The sequence below is a fragment of the Centroberyx affinis genome, unplaced genomic scaffold, assembly GCF_046629955.1.
Source record: "Centroberyx affinis isolate AG114_WGS23_722 - 3 ecotype Tasmania unplaced genomic scaffold, CSIRO-AGI_Caff_v1 ptg004263l_1, whole genome shotgun sequence".
NCBI classification, from domain to species: domain Eukaryota; kingdom Metazoa; phylum Chordata; class Actinopteri; order Beryciformes; family Berycidae; genus Centroberyx; species Centroberyx affinis.
The window spans coordinates 247,868-272,655 of NW_027281991.1; the positions used below are offsets into that span (position 1 = coordinate 247,868).

A 24,788-nucleotide genomic window follows, 5' to 3' on the forward strand; every position below is an offset into this window, starting at 1 on the left:
AATAAAAATCCTGAGGCAACTGTATAGCAATAACAACCTGATATAATGCACTCTAACTCTCTAATCTAATAGATTGAAATGAGGACACATTTTTAATATGGAAAACATTTATTATGTATACAAAAAATAGTTCAATAGTAGGTAATAATCATTATGAATGAACAAACTGACATTTGGCATGCTCCCCCCCTCCATTAACAAGAACAGGTCTCTACTTAAGTGATTAAGAGTTGAGTGTTTTCGGCTCAATGTTCATTCAGAACTTTAAACAAATGGCTCAAACAGAACTATGTCCTTAATTGCCATACTGTATGGCAAAACTAGTTAGGCCCAAGTCAATTATTTGGTCTAACCATACCTCATAGCCCAAAACTGCAGCAACAAGACATCCATAAGAATTAACATCCAAATTTAATCTGAGAAATGACTCAAAGCCTCATTGATTCCATCCAGTCCTTTTTCGGTTACTTAGCTAGATAATCCAGCTTGAATACCTTAAGACCAGTCGAGTTCCACCATCTGTCTGTGCTACACTTTAGCCCAATAAAGCTGCAGTCTTCTATTCACCACAGGGCTCAGGTTCAGAAAATAGCTTAATGATCATCAGTTTGTCTAACCCTGTCTGCCTTTACAATGATCTGGTTTAAATGTCTAAAGTTTGTCTCTCTTCATCAACTACTATTAGGAAAAATAAATTCTTGCCCTTTCCAATATGAAACTAAGAATGTATCCTGAGCAAAATTAGCTGGTCCAATAAGGACTTTGAACGTTCATCATCAGTCTAAAGCTACTGGAGCAGCAATGCAGCCTTGTTTCAATCAGAGTCCTAAAAATACACTTTCAACCCAGGAACAAGATTTCACACAGTGATCCAGGCCAACTCTGATCAAATGATCAGAGTGAGGTCATCCGTTAACACCCAAACTTAATCACCCCAGAGACCCTTAACACGATAAATCAATAAAACCAAAAAAAAATTAATGTAAACAAACTGATTACATAGACAAAAACCCTATCAAAGACAAAAACAAATCCAGTATTGCAAAGCACTGCATTCACACACAATAGAAAAACTCAGTTTCCCAGGATGATACATAGTTATAAAACAATTGAGGCAATGTTACTTTACTTCAATAATTCAGATTGACAGAGCAACTGTCATCCAATCAGAATGCTCTCGTTTTCTTTGTCATCCAATTGCAGTGGCTGTAGTGAGGAGTGAGCCCACCCCTCTACATAGCCTACATTCACCAGTTCAAAACCAGAGCCACAGAAATTTTGGCCACTCCAGGTTTCATTGGCAGCCATGTTGGCGCCAGTGCTGCCTCAGGGCAGTTGTTAGGCAACTGATCTCGAGTGGTTCCATATTACTAACTAGCAATGGTTCTGGTGGAAACAAGTTGACTTAAGTAGGAACAATCCCTGCCATGCTGTCTCATCACAATCCCAGCAAAGAAAACCTGATGACTGTGATTTTAACAGAGTTAACATGTCTGAGAAACATCATTTTCACATATAACCATCATTATCTTTATGGCCATACTTATCCAACAGACCTAATCTTTTTTAAGACATACACCCATGATTTTATAATCATGACAGTATCATAGCTTCCAGTAGGGTGTCAAGAGCAGAGAGGCTAGTTCATTTCTCATTATGCTTCATTACCACAGGTCACATCAGTGTGACTGAAGACACAATGCCATGATACACAGGCAACATTTTTAGCAGTTTTGTTAATATCAAGGTCAGACAGTGTTTTGTCTTAAGCAAGGTTCTTTAGGACATGGAGTTTCCAGCTGAATGGAAAAAGTAGTCAGCTAGGGGAGCCTGGGGGCGTGAGGGGCAGAGAAACTTTTTCACCATGAGAGGTGAATTTGGTGGCCTGTTGTGCATTCTGATGCCTTTATTGGCCTGTTGAATGTGACTGCTCAATTCTCAGGTCATATGTATTACACTATCACTAATACATTTCTGAAGGCAAAGGTTTTGTGATGACAGATAGCTATTGTGCTTTTCAAACAATACACTATCAATCAATATAGATTAATGCCAGTTTTTAGTTTTGAACTGTTCTATTATGTGCAGATAGATAATAACCATAGCAGTCTACCTGCTCCTACCTGAACTTTTAAACAGGCTGTACACCAAGCGATATTCTCATTATGCCTTCTCCTTTGTTTGCAATTTCACATACATTTAAAAAGGAAATCAGACAAATTAGATCATACGTGGATTTACGTAGTCAACAATTTAAAAAAAGCAAAAGTTACAAATTACTGTATAATCTTTTGTTTGTTTTTTATGAAAGAAAATATGAGCTGACACTCATTTGTGTTTTTTGTACCCAATAGAGTACACAGGTAAATAGCCAGCAGTCAGTACAACGTGAGAAACTCATCTTAAGACCAGGTTGCCACTCCCTATCACTACTTAAGGCTTTTATGTAACTCAACTGCATCAAAATGTTGCCCATGTGTCACTGCCTTAACGTTTTGTTGCTCTTTGGTCTCCCTGCGTTGCAATCTCCTCAATGTCCTATTTGTTTCAGGACTATGTTGAATTTTCAGTTTCTTTAAACACTTTTCATTCCAATATCATTCTATACACATTTAAGAATGAGATACATTTTTAATATTTAAACCGAACCCACCTCTCCTGTTCCACCCTTCTGGGCCTGATGCTGCCAGGCATTCTACACTTACTGAGTGAGTTTGATATCAACCAAAGGCCCTCCAGGCAGCACAGCACATCTTTGAGCATCTTTACTTCCGTGCGACAAATCCTCATACAAACATCCCTATGCGCAAATATCTGCTGTTCTGCCTGGAGGAGTTGTTGCACAGCTTGGCAACCTGTGTAACCTCACTAGGGTACAGCCTGGTTTTCACTACAGGGTTGGTATGCTCTCTACTACAGGCCAAATTAATTTAACCAAGGATAAGCCATTCCCTACTATTTTCCATGAGGTTGCAAGCAGAAATCATCTGCAAGATGTCCCATTCGGTTCAGATAGTGTTTCTCTTCCAGGAGCGTTGGCCCTGCTGTGGAAACCAAGGTAGCAATATCAAACTTACCCAGTCACTACAGGCACTAGCAATAATTAACTGTCAGTTATAGCATCTACAACACACAATTGGAGGATAACATCACATGAGTCTCTAAACCCTTCCCCTCAAAACCTCCCTCGCCAATTCCAAACATCCGTCTTTGATTCTGTCCATGTCTCTTTTTGGAGGACAGAAAGAAGGACAGAATAAGATTGAAATCAGATCAACAATCACATTTCCTTGATCTCTCTGAAGAGACAAGGAGGAAGAAGAGGAAAGGAGGAGGGGGGAGGAAGGAGACAAGAAGGAGAGAGAAAGGAGACAAGGAGAGGAAGAGGTTTGGAATTGCGTTCAAGATTGTGACAACAGGCCAGATATCAAAGACCTCTTGGTAGGTCATTGAAAACTGACTGGAAAAATAGTTATCCAAAATCCGCATAACAGCTTGTCACCATCTCCTCAACACCACCATGAATACTCAAAACACTGAAGTTATGAATTCATCACATCATCATTATGGACAGAAAAAAAGTCAGCATCATGGTTGAGGGCCTTTAACTTGAAAACCTGAGTAGCAGGTTCTATTAATTGATTTCTACAGAATTTCGATACGTTGTTTTTAAGCATTTAGCTTTGCCCAAATGAATGGAACCAAATGTTTACTAGGAAAGAATGGAAAACAGCCCACAGAATGGAGAAGTGATATGAAAATGAAGAACACTGTTATTGTGAGTGGGAATACTCAGCCTATTTTTACTAAGTTTGTAGCTGAGCGCCATAATCTTTGACGTGATCCATAGATGTTTGCATTTTAAGTGTAATCATTATCTACAGATGAAATTATTCGTATTAAAAGCAGGTCCAGAGTTGAGCAGAGCAGTAGAAACAAAGTCTGTTAGAAACGTGCCCAAAAATCCTCATATCTTGAACTATGAAAAACCGGCAAAATGACGAGGCAACAACAGGACAAATAGAAAAATATCTGAGTGGCTCTAGAAAAAAAAGGGGGAAGTCAAAACCACCAGTGGAATGGGGAGGCTTCACATGATGGCGCACTCTCTGGATGCCATCTTCTTGCCCTGCATGGATACACAGAAGAGTTCAGACTATTTAGTCAAGTTTAGTCCCTTCCATCTTGAGGTTTTTTTTTTTTTTTTAGATGCACTTTGTTGAGTTTAAGGACAAAGCAAGGTAAGTCCTAGCTTATTCTAAAATAATGATATACAAATGGACAGAATCAGTAAACTGTGAGTTAGAATGGATTATGTGGACTCCAAGTCTTGTGAATTACACACCCCTAATGCTGATTATGCATTGGGAGTACTTAGATCAGGGAATATTATTCCCAATGCATCCACAGCACTGTAAGGAATTCACAAGACTAAAGAGTCAAAAAATTCAAAGAAACCCTTTGATTTCAGGAGACATGAACATGAAATGAGGAAATAAAACCTGCGCTTGTATGCTTTTTAAGCAAGTGAATTGGACCAAAATGTAAGTATACTCACCCTTTCTCCCACCTCCTCTTCGTCCTCCTCTCCGTTCTCCACCTCCACCTGAGTCTTGGTGACGCTCCTACTGGCCACCTCCTTTAGGACAGACCAATCACACCAGATGTTTCAACATAGAAACACAGTGCTGTGAAGCTTTAGAAATACTACCTTCACCAAGGGTAAGAAGTTAGTAACTGGGATAAAATTAATGTGTATAATTTCTTAACTATGTTGCCTCAAGAAGTTACCAATGTACAGATACTAAAGCTAGGTCCACACATCTAAAAATGCTATGTTGTTCAATGGCCTAGGCTCATTTTCATCCAGATTCTATGGCAGCCAAGTGTACAGAGGAGATTCCCCATGATTCAGCATGAAATGTCATTTCAATCAATTCTATGGTACTATATCTGAATCAATCTAATATGAAATATTCTTTCAATTCAGTACCTCTCCATCAGCGTTGATCAGAGTAGTGATGATGTCATTTCCTGTACCCCAGGAAGACTGGCTCTTCCACAGCAAGTCAGATGGTGGGCTGTGGGCCACACCCGCATCCGCAGACCACACCTGTAGAGACATTGCAGTTTTATGAAACCCGTTTGCAACCAGTGCTGTCCTTGTGACAGTCTGTTGAAATGCTCTGTTCAACCACACCATTTTGCTGCAGCACTGCAAGAGTAGTGGAAGCTGGATGTCAGCAAATTATATGTCCCTCAGGAAACTCTTCTTGCCATGGTATATATTGTTTTTGGTTTTTTTTCATTGAAACTGTGATACCTGGCCTGGAATTGGTACTGAAGTCTAAACTTGGGTTTGGCAACAACGGTGTTCAATAGTAGTGCTCATTTACAGAAAAGTTTCCATCAGGTCCATCTATAAATATAAGAAGTGCCAATTTCAAAGACATCATTTTTGGAATTTTATACAGTTGTTAAAAATCATCATACATGTCAAATTTCAATAAATTCATATATTTTTTGAATGTCTTTCAGTCATTTTGCAATGGCATGTTATGAACTCAATATCAAATATTTTATACTAATAAATTACCTAAATATATGAGAAAGTGTGTATTTCTTATTTTGACCTGTTGACCCTGTGGAAATATACAGGGGGTAGGCACATGTGACCTACTGGCTGAAAAACTTGTTAATGTACATCTTTGTAATGTACATCTGTATATCAGTGTGTTTGCTTCAGCTTCTTTTAGACACGTTTTGGCACTAAACTAACCTCACACCCTTTAAACTATCAATGACATTCAACTTTTAAAATTCAGTAAAGTTCAGCAAATTCAACTTATGTGTGCTTGTATTCAAAATTTCGATAATTTTTAAGTTATTGAACTTTTGTGAATTTTGTGTTCGGTAATCTCTTTTACATCCCTTGACACTCTACCCCTAATAACATAGCAACTGTGGGAGCCCTAAAACATGATGAGACTTTCATTTAATTGTATTTACTAAAGTCATCTTTAATGCCTTTCATTCTGATAGTTTCACAATCATATTGATGAACTGCATAAAGGATAATTCCGGTTATTTTCAACCTGGTCCACATTTACCTAGTTTTTGCGATTATTATGATTGTGTTCAAAATCTTGTCCCCTATTCACATCCAGTTTGCCGGGAGCTCTGCTCTCCAATACACACCCAAAGGGCCAAAGTAATCTCCAACAGTCAAACCCAAAAAGCATTTAAAACACATCCTACATCTGATTTCCAATTATCTATTGTCTGAAACTTATGTATACTGCAGTATTAGACATGTTATTTTAATTAGTGTGAGCTAGTTGGCAAGTAGACTGTTCACCGTCCATGTCAACCTCCTAGTGATAATTACAAGTAGGATATGTGTTGTTTTTTTGAAGGCTTCGATATCTCCCACCTGGCATCACGAATTGCGGAAGTGTGTTAACACAAGCAATAAACGGCAGGAAATCCACGGATGTTGGCAGCCCAAAGCATTTAAAATTAAAATTATCATTTATATTCATGTTGTGCAATCAACCATACTTACGAGAGGCAAAAAAATATCTGATGTAGTTTGTTTATGGATGATTTTAAATTCATGACTACAAACGACTTTCAATGTGGGTGTTCCAATGCATTAAACACCCAAAGAACTCTTTCAAGTTGAAGCAACAAAATTGTTTGTCTGATACGATGTAACTGCAGGCAAAGACCAGCAGCCAGAAAGTTGGAAGGGAAGTGTGTGAGTAATGCTAAAAATGGACTGAAATGCCAGCTATTTCAAGATGTGAGTGTAACTGTGTTGAAAGGGTGTGTTTTAATTGCTTTTTGGGTTCAACTGCTGGAGATTGGCTCTCTGGGTGAGTATTGGAGAGCAGTGCTATAGGTGAACTGGAGGAACGTAAAGGTCTACAGTGAAGTAAGTGACAAAATTTTGAACACAGTCAATCGTCATGATGGTAAAAACCTGACAAATAAGGGCCAGGTTGAAAATAACTGAAATTAGGTTTACCTAAAAGACGTCAGACTTCATGCTTACTTTTTCATTTGAGGCGTATTAAAGCTCAAAGTTTCATATGTCTGAAGAATATGTAATAATATTTTACAAAGTTCAATGTATTGAACTGGTCCCAGTCCCAAGGACGGTGCCTGGGACTTTGGCTAAATAATAATAAATAATAATAAATTGCTTAAGCCACCTAATCAAATTCTAAACTCATTTTAACTAATGAATTTAACTTTTTAACCTTCCATACTAAAACAAGCAAATATGTCAAAAAATGTAACATTTTCTAATTTTTATTTCTTACCGTGACTGTGTGTCCGGCCTTGAGGACAAACTTTGGAGAGAACTTATAGATGACCTCCTCCCCTTGGTCAACCTGTCTCTTCAACCTCCAACTGCCCAGAGGCTGGTCCTGCACATACACAACAAAGCTAAACATACATGTCATACCTGTTTTAACTGTGTCTTCACACAGTGAGTCTTGTTTTTATTTAACTGTTTTCACAACACTTTTTATAGACTACTTGGTGTGTCTAGTATGTATAGCATGACCAACATTTCCCACCAAATTAGTGGGAGATATGGTCACTGTGTGCATTTAGTAGTTGTGGGAATCTTCAGGGATCTTATAATTCAATTTCAATCAACACGACAATTTCACATAAAACAATTCTCAATTAATCTTGATTTTCATTTTAATATATTAAACATTTTTCTTCCCACCACTTGACTGCATAATAAAGTAAATTACATGTACCTATAATACATTCTTTTTTATTGTGTATTTACACAAATCAACATAACTAGAGTAATCCCAAATGGAATTAAGTGCAGCTGTTATAAAAATCTGATAATGTACCTGTTGTAATATAACTGTTGTAGACAAAAAAAACCAATATAAAAATAATAATAATAATAACAATAATAATAAGAATGATACATCATTGTTATTAGTAGTAGTATCATCATCCTGGGTTTCAATTGAGTGTCCCAATGTCTAAATGCCGTTTCAGAGGCTTCTGCATCCTGACAAAAATATTCTAAATTCTAAGGGAATTACTTTTTAGGCATTTTGGCAATTAAGGAAAATTTAAAAGACACTGAATATTAGCACAGCTATTGGCAGCTTTAATCCAAAAATATGGGTATGGGCCTTCATTGGTGGAACACTAGTCATGGTGTTTCAGTGATTTTTCTGCTGTGGATCAGTGAAATTGTGCTACATACCTGTTCAGTATCATTGGCCAGTGTGACAGCATTTCCATCCATATCAGTGGGCGATATGGTCACTGCTCCGCTAGCCGTGGCCTCCTCTGACACCAGGAGTTGCCCCTCTCCTCCCAACTCTGCTGCCTCCTCGGCCTCCACCGCCACTCTCTTCCTCTTGGAGGAGCGGGAGGAGGAAGAGCCCGTTACCCTGGAAACAGTTACCCGGGAGGAGGGGCTGGGGGACAGCTTCAGTCTGGAGGGAAGCACGCATTTACCAGAAAGTTAATTAATATCCCCAAGGAGTTTTTAAACAATACAGGGTTTCCCATATACTATACTCTATCTGGGCAGCCGCCCATATAAATTAATAGTCGTCCATTTATGCAGGGTTCTACAGTGCGAGCAAAATTGTCATATTTGCTCCTACTTTTTTTAAAAATGCCAATGAGAGGTTGAATTTAGGGGCACCGGTGTGAGCGTAGGAATGCAGTGATTAACCGATGTCACTATTAGCCACGCTTTAAAACACCACGGTTTTCTAACTGTAAGCATTTTAGAAGCTGCAGCATCTCCGCCTGCGATTCTGTGCTCTTGAACAGGTGCACGAGACTGCACCTGTCAAAACTTCTCACGAGAGCGAATCACTGTTTTCAATGTTTGTGTGTAGGGCTGAACAATTAATCGAAATTTTGTCAAAATACCATTTTTAACACACACATCATATTCTACAGACTTAAGAAAACATCTTTGTTTGGTACAGATCCCCGCAAAAATCACACCATAATCATTTTAATACGTTTTTCAATGAAAATGAGAATAATGATGTAAAAATTATCATTCCCTCTAATATCGCAAATCATATCGCAATTGCAATATCCGTCAAAATAATCGCAATTAGATATTTTTTCAAAATCGTTCAGCCCTATTTGTGTGGAGGCTACATTAGCTAACAGAAGAGACAACATCCCAGCTTTTTATCCACCAAATAGTGCCTTAAATCAGCAGTGTAATGACGGGTTTGTTGAAGACTGACATTCAATTTGCAAAGCTGGCAGCAAAACGTGGCTGCCAATGGCTCAAACACATCTAACTTGCTAAGACATCTTCCAGATCACCATCCATTCTTTTTTTTTCAACTTAGGAGCACCAGCGCTCCTGGCAAAAAGCTTACTGTAGAACCCTGTTATGTGGTAGATTTATTTCAGGTAGGTCTTTCAGGTAAGCCAGGGAGACCTGGCCAATACAACGGCAAAATAAAGTTGCACTCGGGACAGTTAAATACAAAAAAGGTACAAGTACAATAATATTAAAAAAGACAGAGAGAGAGGAGAAGGAAGGAAAGACAACCAAGAGGAGAGAGAGAGAGACAGTTGGGGGCAATTAAGTAGAATCCAGATGCATAGCAAGCATTTTACTAAAAAGAATGGCATTTTCCAATAGTCATGTTCCATAGACCTGACAATCTCTAAAATCTAACCAAGAGTTACCAGTTCAATAAGTTTCAAGTAAGCGCTGAAAGCATGTTAGTGAAGGACCAAAATTTTGCACTTATGAACACTTTTGGTAATGGCATGACAGTCGCACTGGCTGAGTCAATGATCTTCATTCCTCTGTTCAATCAATTCAAATGATGGACTTAATGTTGTTTGTCGTGGGTGTATATCCAGGTAGTATATATTTTGGTTGCATTTTTTTTTTGACATTTCATTTAGCAGCTCAGCATCTGATCTTTGTTCAACCACTAAAGTATCTTACTAACTTATTAACTATAAACTAATTAAGCTAGCCTAGAATTGGCTAACTTATTACTGCAGTATTAGCTGACTATTACACTGCTATTTGATTATCACTAGTTTAGTGAAGTAAATACAACATACAGCTTATTACAAATAGGTTTCCTCCTCAACATATAACATCAAGTCCATCATTGCACAGAGCTATAATGTTACTATGGTTCATAGCCCATATTATTCTCAGTTGGTATCTTCTAGTAGTTTCCTGAATGCATTTATCTCTGTATCCAAGGACTGTGTGTGTGTGTGTATGTATACTATACCTATGCTCTTCTCCCTCCAGCAGCTTCCTGTATGCGTTGATCTCCATATCCAGGGCTAGTTTGACGTCCAGTAGCTCCTGGTATTCATTGAGCTGTGCATTCATCCTCTCTCTCAGTTCACTCATCTCTTGTTCTTTTCCTTCTATGGCTCTGCGGTGCTTGTCTCGCTCTGCTGACAGGATTTCTTCCAGCTCTCTGATACGATCCTCTGAGGCCGACGCCTAAACACACACCGATCAGATCAGCATCATCAACAAGTAGTAAAGATAATATGAAATTTGGGTGGTCAAAATATTCAAAATTCTGGGAATAAAACACATTCCTCAGTAATAGCAGCTGATTGCTGCTCCCATATCAGCGTGTAGTACCTGCTTCTGCAGGGCATTCAGCTGATACCCAAGGCTCTCTATTCTCATACGAGCTTCCTGCAGCTCCTCCCTGGCTGTGCTCACTGCCTTGTCATTCATCTCTGAGGACACCTTGGCGTTATCCAACTAGAAGGGAGACCAAGACAAACAGTGTGAATGACAGACACAGAGAGCGAGAAAGAGAGCGAGAGAGAGAGAGAGAGAGATAGAGTGTGTCTCTTACCTTGGCCTGGAAGGTTTGCTCCAGTTCGTCCTTGTACAGAGAGACTTGTTCATCATGCTGCCTCCTCAGGTCCTGATGAAAACAGATTTGATTAAATCAGTTACTACTAACAAAACTGATGAACATAACAATAGACTTGATTACAATACCAAAAGACCACTTCTTACTCTTTTGACTTATCTCTCTTCATTGTTTTTCACTGATTATAGGAATCTAAAGTTTTTCTATACTTGAAAAAGAGAACATTTTGTTGCTTTGCTTTGATTTCTGACATGTTACCCATTACCGAATGGGAAATTTTAGAGCTGAAATGAGCCTGCCCCCTTTTCATTTCCTATTACTTTTCTCTACAGATATTTCAGAAAATGCTGATATAGTTTCACGCTTGGGACCGAACCAACCAATAGACTAGAAATATTATTTTCAACCTGAAACCAGGAATAAAGACAGATGTAACAATAGCACAAATCAGATGTAAATGATATATTTCCCAGCATACCTGTAAAGCCTGTGCCAGTTTGAACTCATAGTCCTGTCTGGTTCCAGAGTCCACCTCCACTATCCTCTGCTCTTGTCTACGCCGAGACCCACGCACCTCCTAACCATAAGGAGAGACAAAAGAGTAGTGGGAGAGTGGGGTGGGGTTGAGGAGGCAGATAGTGAGGCACAGACATTGAGAACCATTTTCAATGAGATTATGGACGACAGAAAGTTTGCTTTTTAACATTGCTGGCAATGGTGAGAAGTGATCTATATCCTGCGGAAGTATGTTTGTGAAAAGGGCCTATTGATATCACCAGAAAGCTCAAATTGCTCTTTCCAACAGTGTATTAAACTCAAAATGTTTCCAGAGGTCAATGTGACTGAAAATGATAGAGCAGGTCACATATGTCTGTAATTAAGTGAAGTTATTTTTCAACACGTAAAGTAAAGCTCAAGTGAATCCAGTGCGTGGTCAAACTCAGTGGTGAAATGCGACTGACATCTGAACAAATGACTGAAACTAAAGGCAGTCACAGCTTTCAAGCAGTGTGTAAGTGTTCACAGCCCACATTTTCCACTACCAAGAAAGGCTGGTCATCCAGTGCAGTGAATTCAACAGTAATCCTCTTGTTTTTTGTGTTGTTTTTTTTGCCTTCTTCTGGGAGCTTTTGTAAGCTCCCAGAAGAAGGCAAGGCGCCGAAACGTGCCAGAGCTAGTTTTTTAAATCATGTTCAGTATTTAGAACACGCCAATGTAATAAAGGCATTTTAATTATTTTCACCTCAAGTTGAGTGCCTTGGTTCCTCATTATCTTCCTGGCTAATATTACTGTATATCCTCTGCCAAAGAGCACCTTCTTGTTTGATACAGTTGATAGTTTCAAGAAGCTCTCCAGTCTTATCGCCCTTTATTTTAGTTCATGTTTGGATGTCCCAATAACGTTTTTTTTGTCTCTGATCTGAGTAATTTAATATTGAGTGTCTGCTGAGTCCCGATCCAATATTTTTGTCTTTAAAAAAAAAAAAAAAAAAAAAAAACAGCTGTATACTACTAGCATCACAATCTAAATTCAGTAAAACCATACCAAGCAAGAAAAGATAAGCTTAATACATAAAAACTGAAATATAAAAAAAATTACCTGTCCATTACACTAACACTGAAAGCTGCTCTGCTGCTGCCACTCCTCGAAATACTTGCATTGCAAGCAATACACATAGCTGTTGGGCTGCTATCTGTCTGAAATTTAAAATAATGCCACACTGCAGACATGATTGTGTAACTTGCCTCCTCCCATACCACGCACCTCAATACTGTAAATGGTGGTGGATAATGCTTGTTTGCGGCATATACATTTTTTTGGGTGTAAATGGAGAAGGAGAAATTAAGTAAATAAATGAATAGTATTTGGGTGTCATGTAGCCAATACCGATAAATCAATACGCCTTGATCAGGTCCGATTCCAATCTTGGGACATCCCTAATATAATCCCATTTACACTGCATGTACACAATCACACAGCTGGTAACTGGCAGCAGTTCTCTTAATACCACCCTGTTGCCCTCACACCACACACACCCTACCTCTTCAAACATGCTCTTCCTGAACTCCAGCTCCTCGGTCAGTGATTGACAGCGGTTCTCCAAGTCGACGCGCATCAGGGTCTCCGCCTCCAGCTGGCGCTTAGCAACAGCATGGCTGTCCTCTGCCTGTACATCAGATAACACCACCAACAATGTTAATGCATAATGCACACTCCAATATTAATGTCACCGACTGTCTGATAATGAGGTCATATTGTTGTAAGCATGCAGTGAAATATGGTTTTAAAGACGGTCTCTGTAAGATTTTCCCTTTATCTAGCCTATAATCTTCTCAGTAGGTCAAAAGCTATGGTGGAGGGATAAACTTCTCATCTGTTCATTCCCCATTTGGATTGTTGTTGTCTCCTGTAGTGTTAAGTAGTGTGTAGTGTGAGTACATTTTGCTGCCAATACTTATGTACTTTTACTTAAGTAAGATGAATGCAGGACTTTTACTTGTAATGGAGTATCTTTACATTGTTGTATTGCTACATTTACTTAAGTAAAAGATCTCAGTACTTCTTCCACCACTGCCATTATATACAGACCTAACAAGGCTAACGTTATGTTTGGTGCTATGCTGCACAGCTGCAGTGGCAGGATACTACTAATGTTATAAGTTGCTGTAGGTGCTTAGCACATGTCACTTTGTTGGCCAGATACATCTGGTAGTAACGTTAGCATAACATTACGGAGTCAGCTAGCGGTTAACAGCGGTTAGCCTAAACTCTGCATTTGTGATTTGTGCCCCACTCATGTTTATTGTGTGTTGAGCGTTATTTTGCATTTCTTGCAGGGGAGCCAAGTTCATGCCACACATCACTGGCTAGTTAGCTTGTGGCTCTGCGTTTTTACTCATGCATAACCAGGTAAGGATATGTATTTTGAACTCAATGTTGAACATGTGACATGGTTCATATATCGATCACAGACAGCAATGACTTGGCAGCTAATGTTATCCAGTTTGGCTCTGGCTTCATCTAGCTACAGTGGGCTGATTCAAAGCTTGTAGCAATAGTTGTTGCTGCCATCCCAACAACTATAACGTTATGTACGTTTCATGACAGTACAATGCAGTTTAGAGCTTAAACCACGCAGTATTTTACATAGATGGAAATGCCAATGATTTCCACAATATTTAAAATAATGGTAGTAACTGGAGGTCAACATCACAGAACAAAAACAAAATATTAGCCACTGACTAATTACAATATTTTCCACAGCACTTGAAGGCAGCATCTGCTTGCTACTGTTGTGATGGTTGGTGTGGTGCAGAACACGTGCGGCACATCTAGGAGATAATGAGATTAATATTGGAGTTTTAGACTCACTGTGCAACCCTTTGCTTTCAGAACACAATTTTTTTTCATTTCTATTTGTCGTTTTTGGAACTCTAAAGAAACGGTATCCAGCAAGTTCTGTTGTTTTGAAGAAGTCTACCGCAGAGCTGCTCAGCAGCGGTAGCCAACTCCCTGTGTGTTTATATATGGACTTACAAACTTCAACAGTGTTTTGACCCTGGTTTTTAGATCCTCTAGATCTGATCAGATCCTCTCCTCCGCTAGTAACGCTGGTTGCAGTTAGCTTCGCCACAACACTGTTGAAAAATCATGCTTGTCACCTGGTCTAAATGAGTCTGGGTCACTATAGTAACGGGGGAAGTGAGCGTGTACTGGTCATATCTATCTATTTTGCAAACGTTCATGAACGTTGAAGTTATCTGGCACATTATACCACTGTTATACCACTCTGGCACATTATACCACAAAATATAAGCAGTTATATTTTTTTGGTGGCACTGCCAAGAAAAATGATCATAAAATGCCGCCAAATGGTCGCAGTCTGGAGCCCTGCAATGACGATTACATAGGCTCACTGTTTCATTATATTTTATCATTTATGACTTGTAAACACTTGCCATTCCCTTGTCTCCCATTTTATTAACCTCCCTATAACCAAACCACGTCAACACAATGGAGGGTGCCCTCTTCTTAGACAATTTTTCTTCATCTTTGTTTTCGTTAGGTTGGAGATAAGAAGGCACCTTTGTGTACTTTTTTTTACCAATTTTGTTTGTTGGTTGTTTGACATAGCACCAATATAGAACAACCCTGTTTTGTCCAACCTACCATCTGCAAACTGAGCAAAACATCTCTAGGGATCAAACTTTACCCAATAAAATTCTTATGATCTGTCTGTAATGGCAGATTGTGGAGAAATTTTCACCAGTTACGATCCAAGAGCGCCATATCGCTCACCTCTATGACAATTTGTTTAAAGTGCATGGATTTTTCTCAGCCAGCCCTATTATACACACCTTAGCCAGCAGGCTTTTGATGTCGGCCAGTTCAGCGGTAAGAGCAGCATTTTGGCTCAGAGCTGTAGAAAGTGCTGCTTCACTCTGGTTCAACTGGCCTTCCAAAGCACTGGCCCTGGACACTGCTGCTGCAAGATCACTGTCCTTCTTCTTTGCACTAGAAAAAAAATGGAGAGAGGAGATGGGGAGAGTTACTTAGGTCGATTTTTAGATGTTTTTTCTCGTTCAGTCCTTAAGCTGCCAACACATTATGAGCCAGCTGAGCTGCGCTCACCCCTACATAGGGCAAGGCGCAGGGAGGCTTGCTTGAAATGCTCGAAACGTCACATGTGGTGGTAATAAACACCTTTAGTTAAAGACTAAAGGTAACCAGGGTACCTAGGCTTTGGAACTGCCTGCCTGGGGACCTCAGACTGGCAGTCAGTATCATCTTTTAAATCTCTTTTTAAAACATACTTTTATCATAAGGCCTTTTTAGAACCTCTGACTTCTATTAATTTCTCAACCCTGTTGTCTTGGCTGTTATTCCATTTGTTGTTATCCCTATGGCTGAATCTGTTTTCCTTACCATCTTGCTTTTCAGTGTTATTTTTATATATATAAAAATAACACTGAAAAGATACAATAGGGTCATCAAGTGGTATAACTACCACTTGAAATCATCTACTTCATCAGCCCATGTGTCTTGTTTTCCATATTGTGTGTTTAATAAATCACCATTCACTGGACTTCATTGAGCCTCCTCATTCATACTCCTCATTCATCATAAGGTAACTTGTTAGAGTACTTTCACGTTACCCGCTTAAAATCACGCCTTTAAAATATGTCTTCTGCTGATGTCATCACTATTATTATATAGAAATCATCATTAAGTAACAATCTACTGTTATCTAAAGAAAAACATCAAGGTAGTTTTCCTTTACCTGGATCCACAGTGAACTAGTCAGATTGCAGAGGAAGCCTTAACTGATCCTGTCTGGTCTCACAATACACAGCAGACTGCACTCACAAGCGCTTTCAATTCAAATCTTAAGTAGATAGTGAAAGCTAAACTTAGTTAACAATAATGCTCTTTCCCTTCTCTTTGATCAGTTCAAAGTAATGCAAATATTTCCAAATTCTGCAGTTTATTGTTGTGTTCATTCTAAAAGCGAGTCGTAACCTACCAGCCTCCACTGCACACCGCCAGCCTGCTATAGTCTGCTTTTAATAACATCATGTAGCGCGATATTTTTTTTTTTTTTGCTAACTATTGCTAACTATTAACTAAACATTTAACCATTTGTAAGAAAAATAAAAATAGTGAAATGTAAGTTTGAGAAAGTAACTAGGCTAATAACTGATTACATAAATTGTCACTCATTACCATAAAAACATAATCTGATTACCCCCAACACTGGTCTCATATTATCGATATTATACGATATATCGCCCAGCCCTACGCTACGACATGCTTCAGGAAAGCCTCCCCAGAACAAGTGTGTTAACTGTCATTAACTGTCAGTTACCTGCGTGTAGCTTCATCCAGTTCAGCCTGAGCCTTGCCCAGGTCTATCTGCAGTCTGGCTCTCTCTCTGGCAGTCTCATCTAGAACCCGGCGAGCATCAGCCAGCTCTGCCTCATACAGAGATTTTAGACCAGTCACCTACAGAAATGGACAGATGGTTTCATTACAAGATAAAATGTTTAGAGGAAGAAAATCATGCGGTTCAATCAATTCAAACATTCTTTCATATTATTTCTTTCTGGGGTGAATCTGCAAATCTGCAGTATGTGTGACTTTTATTTTATTAACCTTTATTTAACCAGAAAAGGCCTCATTGAGATTAAAAATCTCTTTTTCAAGAGTGTCCTGGCCAAGAATAGAATAAAATAGAATAAACATATTACAGACAACATGTAACAGATTACTAGGGTTGCAAAATTCCGGGAATTTTCAAAGTTGGAAACTTTCCATGGGAATTAACGGGAATTTATGGGAATTAACGGGAATAAACCAGGAATTTACTAAATTGAAGGTATGCTCTTAATAGGGAACTTAAATATAGTTGGGGAAAATATATTTTAGCATAATCCTGACTAAAACAACCAGATATCATGCAAGTACAGTTGAATATCTATGCTATTCCTCAATCACATGCACACATAGCACACTGCTTACTGCAGGGCTATTGAGACCACGCCCCCTACATGCAACTCAACATTCATGTTTTTGTTCTTCAATGAAAGAATTGATTGTTCAATAAAATATTTAACACTTGATAAAGTTCTACTTACAAATAAATCTGTTTTAATTGTATTATTTTGGATGGATGTCTGCTTATAACAAAACAAATATTTATGCTTGGATATGATACCTTTCCATTAAATTACCCTCAATTCCCAGTTAATTCCCATAAATTCCCATTAATTCCCATAAATTCCCATTAATTCCCATAATTCCCATGGAAAGTTTCCAATTTGGAATATTTCCAAAATTCCCCAGCTTAACTTCCCATGGAAATTTACCGGAAACTTTCCGGAAATTTACTGGAAATTTTCCACCCCTTTGCAACCCTACAGATTACAGACAATAAAAGTTACAAATCACACTTTCTAAAAGTAATGGGGATAGATCATGAATTGAATGTCCCTCCACCTGCATAAATGTGAAGGGGAGGTGAGAAGTGTCAACTCAGCAAAAAAACATGGGCATTGTGTCCACTATGATGAAGGCAAACAAATTACACTACGAACCCCTAGAAAACTTTCCAAAGTCTTCTCCCCCAAATAATCTTTTTCATGCAGAAGCAGGTTCTGAGGGGAATCAACTAAAGGATTGCAACTGTTGAGCCTGTTAAACCTTCACAAACAAGTAAGAAAAAGACAAACCACCCACAGTGGATGGAATGCAAACACTGCACCTTTGCTGTTCATGCATATTTAAATGAAGTTATCTACACTTCGGAACCCCCCCCCCCCCCCCCCCAAATGCAAATAAGACCGATTATAAGATGTGTCTGATTCACAAAGACAGCCCCTAATTGCCCCACACAGGTAACAGAAATGCAATTAAGCCCTCCTGAAAGCTGGCAGTAACGGAACCTATAGGCCTATTTAGGGCTGTGCCCATGATCGTATAATCACGTGCGTGCGTGAACGCAACTCCAAGTTGGCAGCTGCACTTGACGCTCTTGACCCAGAGAGTGACACTTTCTTGGACGTGAAAGTAGTACAACCCCTTATGGAGCTGACAAAATCCACCATTGTGGAGACGGAGTGCAAATCGTGGCAAAGCAATACGTTGCTAGAGTGAAAGAGGATGATCAGAAGAAGATGACCGTGTCAAGACTCCTCTCAGAACAACATGGAGTACTTCAGGCCATGCCCACTGTTTTGTTGCCCTGAAAACTTTGGCTGACATTAGGTGCCTCCACCGCCATGTGCGAGAACTCGTTCTCAGTTCTTGAGAACATTTTTACTGACCACAGACGGACAATGACGCACTCTAGCAAGGCTCAGCTCGTACAGCTGGCTTTTGAACGAGACCTTAAGAGGAAGCTGAGAGACGAATGGAAGGACTTTGTGCTGCACAAGTTCAGCACCTCCAGTCGCAGACTTCAGCTCTTCTAATGGTAATGCATTTTCTACTTAAGTGAACTTTTATGTAAGCCTGTGTAGGCCTAAATAGCATTGTTATCATGTGCATACTGGCCACTGAATGGCGTAAATATTTGGTATATGCAAATCCATGAAAATCCATGCCCCTGGGAGAGTGTTCTTTTTATTTAACATTCACATTTGCTGTGACCTCGTTATGTGTTATCTCGTGTGTTTTGAGTAAAACATTTCGGTCAATATAAAACGTGCGTGTCCTTGCATTTATTTACACCTAAGTGATTTCTCCTTGTGTTTTTAGTCAGATTATTAGGAAAGTGACGAGAATGCACTATTTTTGTGATTTTTTCTTAAAAATTTCTCCTGGGGAGCATACCACCGAATGGTTTCACTTTCACTATGCACAACTACGTTAACCTGACGCACCAGATGGTTTGTTACACAGAACCATGTGGGAAGTCGTCCTTGGAAACTGTTTGGAAAAGGGCAGGCACTTTCAAAAAATACTTGACAGGTGATTGGATGAACCATCTGTCTATCACAGGCTAACTTCAACCAATCAGATCAACGAACCATATGACGTAGTAGGACAGCGCCGAAGAGGAAAGACAACAACAAACTAAACATCGAACAAAAAGTTCGGAAATTTGTGTTTGGTAGATTATTTCTCTGTTGTAACAATGCTTCTTGGCAATACATTTTATACCGTTGGAAAGCCTGTTTATTTCCCTTTTAAATGGTGCCCCATTTGTAAGGAACATGCATTTGTGGGATGAGCAGCACAGCTGAGTATGTGGGTTGCGGTCATGAAAAATTTGCCAAATCTTCTCTGCCAATGCCAAACAGCTTATTCTGCTGTTGCTATGTTTATGTTTATGTAGTTAGCATGTCGGTTAGAGCTGCAACGATTAATCGATTAATCGATTAGTTGTCAATTATTAAATTAATCGCCAACTATTTTGATAATCGATTAATCGGTTTGAGTAATTTTTTAAGAAAAATCAGTCAAAATTCTCTGATTCCAGCTTCTTAAATGTGAATATTTTATGGTTTCTTTACTCCTCTATGACAGTAAACTGAATATCTTTGGGTTGTGGACAAAACAAGACATTTGAGGACGTCATCTTGGGCTTTGGGAAACACTGATCCACATTTTTCACAATTTTCTGCCATTTTATAGACCAAACAACTAATCGATTAATCGAGAAAATAATCGTCAGATTAATCGACAATGAAAATAATCGTTAGTTGCAGCCCTAATGTCGGTAGACGATTCTTGCCGTCTTTGTAAGGAAAATTTGCGCATAAAGGGCACTCTTACTCTCCAGTTCAGAAATAACTGACGTTATAGCAGCATCTACGCTAGCCTCTTTAGGAGCCGCCATTGTTGTGAACGAACAGTCGTTTCTCTCTGTCGTCACACCTAAACCACGCCCGTAGCTGTCCGCATAGGACGCTGATTGGTCCGCACCGCTGTGGTTCGGCCACAAACGCATAACTTGAAGCCTGACAATTCTCGCGTGATCGTGATCTCACGAATCCAGCTGCCTCGCAAGTTAATGACTACGTTGCCACTAATTTGGTGCCCCCCTGCTTTAAGCCTCTTGCCCCCCCTGGATATTTGTTCTAGCGCCAACACTGCTAATGGCTAAAATAAACGTACCTATGGAGAAATATTGCCGGTTATCAGCCTCGTTTTGCCAAATTTTATGTCCCACAATGACAAGTGAAGAGGTAGGTAGCAAGTTTACTAGTTGAAAACGTTTACTCGCTCGCTTCGTCGATTCCACCATTACTCCAACTTTGACAAGAAGCTTTAGAAAAGAGGTGAAAACAACAACACAGCTGGTCCGCGTGTGTGGCTATTTCTTTATATCATTACATCTCATGGAAATCTCCACGTAGCACACGTTAGTTCCAGGATTGGTTACAGGGTCTGAAATCGCTTATTGCAGGTTTAAGGTATAAAACTTAACTAAGAGTTTCTGGCCCATATGGGATATTCTGCACAACACATTTCATGTTGAGTTCCAAGCATTCTGAGAATTAAAACACAAAGATATCAGTAACATCTTCCAATGTCCAAATACTTAATTTCCATATTAATAATATTGAATTATTTGTCTTACAGCCAATGTCCATCTGTCACCTTTTTTCTTAACTAGTATATTGAAGTTCGCAAACTACTCCATCACTGAGTGAATTTCAAAAAAGGTCTCTTTCGGCCCCGCCTGCACATGACACCATGTACATACAACAACACTGGTAGCTTCGAAGGGCTTACCACTCGGCCTGAAAAAAAATCTAGGGGAAACACTGACAAGAGAACATATTCCAAAGAAGAACGGCTTTATATAATACGACGCCATGATTTTTAGACATTACAGGTTGTGATTAACATCGATCATTAGATTACTTGATCAAACAGTGGGACGGTGTCTTTTACCACCAGTCTTCCCTGAGGGAGGCATGGTACTAACATGATACTACCCCTAGGGCTCAACATTGCCATTTGCCCGCTGGCCCGGAGGCATATTTCCAGGCCTCCAGGCCAGTAGATTAGCCAAACCTTTTAAGTAGTCCGCTTGGGCCAATAGATTTCAAAGTCCTAAACAGACAAAACACAGGGTTAGGGTTAGTTTTGTTGCAGTAATATAATCGTGCGTTAGTGGTGGAATAAATATTCTGTGAATTTGTGCAGGTATCGTTAGACTACTGCATTTCTGACATTTCTTGTAATACACTATGAAAATGATGACATCATTTTCAAAACAGATTGTGCATTTGGAGACATTCGATTAAATTAGCTTGCCAACAGCATTAACTGTTATTGCAAGTTTTAATCACTGATAAATTTCTGTTTCAAAATATATGCATCTCACAGCCAAAGACGCCTTCTAGCGGCCATCTGACGAAGCATTGATGGCTGGCTGACAAATTTGATGTGACAGTCAGTCCCATATCAGTCACAACATTTTTTGTTGTGTTTGTCTGTATCAAGCAAAAGAGTGCAATAAAAATTTCTATTAGTTTGGATTCCTGGTGTGCATGGCTAGAGGAAACTCTGTATTGCCAGGTCAGTTCAGTAGTACATGCCTGCTAGAAACAGAAACCAAACAGTAGATTCAGTTCTCAGTAAACCACTTAGCCATTGTCAAAATGCAAGCCAAAACATGATGGTGACAAAAACATTTTTTAAGGGTTTATTTCTCAGAACTGTAAACTGGTCATGCAGCGTGACTTGGACCTATTTCACTGGATAAATAGTGACAACAATTACAACAACTACAGTGAATTACATGTCATCATAACAGCAGCTCACTACTTATGGAGCTACAGTACAGTCAACACTCACAACAATGGAAACAAAATTCCATCAAAATCATACAAAAACAACGTCAGCAACAAAGTAGCAATAACAATAAAACATAAAGGCAAAACGACAGACTGTGTTCAGTACTTGGCTTGGAAGGACACAGTCAGTAACAACCACTACAATACCAACTCGATGGCACTCAATAGAGCGCATACCTCCGCCAACGCTAGGTGATTGTCAAGATATGCCAGTTCCACAAGTTGGATTTTCCGATTACCAATTTGTTTCACATCAGGAGACACACACATTTTCATGACTGTAGGCTACCTGAAATGGGACGTGAGATTCAATGAGATCAAATTCTAGCCACTTCTAAGCATTTTAGCCAATTACCTTAACACCATGTGGCCAATCAGCATTATATTTCTTCAGTGGTGATTAGGGGCCTTCTATCACTGTACCAAGTTGTGGAAAAATTGGCAGGACGGTTAGCCTATGTCTAATCCAGAACTGAGCTCTCCAGTGCTCCCATGTTGTTTAATTGGGCCAATAATAGAGGGTTTCCCTCTTCTTATGTCTGCTGACAGGCACACCAAGTTTGATGGCATTAGATGAATCTGTTTGGAAGTTATATACCATTTTGTGAGAACCCACGCCCACTACCATGCCCCCCTTTGGCCAATCAGTGTGAATAGTTAATCAGTTGTTCCTTGCCCCATGACCAAGCTTTCCACAAATTGTCGGGCAAATCCATTCATAACTTACTGAGATATCCTAACAGACCGACAAACAGACGGAATGAGGCGAAAACGTAACACCCGTCCAACTCCGTTGACGGATATGGCCAACTGTAGCAACCAACACAGCAGCGAGAACAAAAGGCAATAGCAACATCAACCACAACATTCATTATTATTCATATTTGGGCTTTTATTTCAACTAATGATCTGATAGTCAGCTGCCTCCATCTGACTTGCTACGTTTGAAAAGAACTGGCGGGAGCTTAGATGTCTGCCTAGCCCGATATATTCCGCCAAATTCAATTCGGTAGGGAACAGTGTAAACTAATTCTAAGAGTTAAGATTTTATTGATATGAAGTGTAGCTTTGATGAGTAGCTATATGCTGCGTTAAAGGCATGTTATAAGAGATAGGTTATACATATTAAGCCGATAAGCACAGTAACATTAAACTGACAGGTTTTTTTTTAATCGAATTTGGCGTGGATTTCTCAGCGTACAAGTTCATATTTAATCACGTATCGGGCTGTAATGTCTGCCTTACTACCAGTGGGCGCGCGCGACCTCCCGCTCAATCCACCGGGTCCCGTTAACGTTAAGACAGAAAAAATGCTGCCACAAATCTCTTCTTAGCAGAGTTGTTTAGCCATGAGTAGCAGCAGCTTATTACTAACTGGTAAGCTAACGTAGCGCATTGGCGGGTTGTGAGCTAAATCTCCAATCAGGACAAATACTAGCCATCCGTGTTAGTTCATATTAACTGACTATTCAAATTGCTTTATGGTCATTTGTATCCACTGCTTCTTTATTTCAGCGATTTACTGTTTATATCGTATACATTTGTTAAAGTTAAGACCTCTGTTAAGTGATTGCTATAAGTTAATCTTAGGTGAAGCTCCGAGATAGTTAAAACAAATAGTATTTTCTATTGGACTCACCTCTCTCGTAGTCACCTCCTCTTTCTCTGATACCTTGACCATCAGCCGGTCATTCTCCAGCTCCAGAGCCCGGACCCGGTCGATATAGACGGCCAACCTATCGTTCAAGTGCTGCAGCTCCTGTTTTTCCTGTAAGCGGGAGATCCGGGTCGGGGAGAGAGGGGTAGAGGCCGCCGACCGGCCCGCTTCACGGCTTGGGGTAGCAGTAGCCATAACGGTTCTTTCTCCAATCCGAAGTTTTGCTCCTCCACTCTGCAAATTCTTTCGCGAGTAACACAAGACTTAATTGCCTTTTTTATCTTTGGTAAAGTCGCAAAAACAGTTTGTTTCCTCAACAATCAGAGCAGTGTCAATGAATGAATAAGTGTGCGGTCATGCAATGTTTCAGCAGGCTGCAGGGCTGAAACACACTGGTCTGAATCCAAGATGGCGGACACCGCTGCCAGGACCGCGCCAAAAGGAGACAACGCTTCCTGACTCGCAATGGATGATGGGAGGTGGAAGGAAAGCTAGATAGATAGATAGATAGAAAGAAAGAAAGAAAGAAAGCAAGTCAGACAGACTTTCAATGTTCTTTAATTAAACATTCGGAAATATCTCATAACAAAGCAGACGGCAAAGGAACTAAAATCATCTTAGCAACTCACCAACCCTTTCTGCAGGACCCACACATGACCCACCAGGATAATGTAATACTTCCATACGACCCACAATCTCATCCTTGTTCAGCAATACATTATTATATTATATATAGGCTACATGGGGTGAAAGTAGCAATATAGCAATAGAAATACACATATACATACGGGTGAAAGTAGATTGAAATTCTTGTCTGTGCCCAACAGATTCCCCCACCTCTTTTCCAAAAAAAACCACACACACACACACATACATACATACAAATACACAAACATAAAGGCCTCAACAGGGCAAGACAT

General features: G+C 39.6%; 1 protein-coding gene across 2 annotated transcripts; it reads right to left on the reverse strand.

Moving 5' to 3' along the window:
* Nucleotides 1-101: 101 nt before the first annotated feature.
* On the reverse strand, nt 102-24,260 carry lmnb2 (lamin B2). Of its 2 annotated transcripts, none has more exons than XM_071543188.1 (13): nt 23,851-24,260; nt 16,769-16,905; nt 15,261-15,417; nt 12,944-13,069; nt 11,380-11,478; nt 10,881-10,952; nt 10,658-10,783; nt 10,290-10,510; nt 8,252-8,486; nt 7,329-7,436; nt 4,994-5,113; nt 4,559-4,639; nt 102-4,123 (listed from the first exon to the last, which is right to left on the reverse strand). In XM_071543188.1, exons 1-13 carry the CDS (start codon nt 24,061-24,063, stop codon nt 4,091-4,093), a joined length of 1,728 nt encoding a protein of 575 aa, XP_071399289.1. In that variant the 5' UTR covers nt 24,064-24,260; the 3' UTR covers nt 102-4,090. The 2 variants fall into 2 exon arrangements, with proteins under 2 accessions (XP_071399289.1, XP_071399288.1); XM_071543187.1 differs by having other exon boundaries at nt 102-4,129.
* Between the last annotated feature and the right edge of the window lie 528 nt (nt 24,261-24,788).

What these genes read in the sequence shown, in the direction of transcription:
- lmnb2 (XM_071543187.1), bottom strand. Translation starts at nt 24,063, where the DNA reads ATGGCTACTGCTACCCCAAGCCGTGAAGCGGGCCGGTCGGCGGCCTCT. An exon ending in AGGCCGGACACACAGTCACG is followed by an intron (nt 5,114 to 7,328) that starts GTAAGAAATAAA and finishes ATGTCTCTACAG; the next exon opens with GTGTGGTCTGCGGATGCGGG. An exon ending in TGATCAACGCTGATGGAGAG is followed by an intron (nt 4,640 to 4,993) that starts GTACTGAATTGA and finishes TCTGTCCTAAAG; the next exon opens with GAGGTGGCCAGTAGGAGCGT.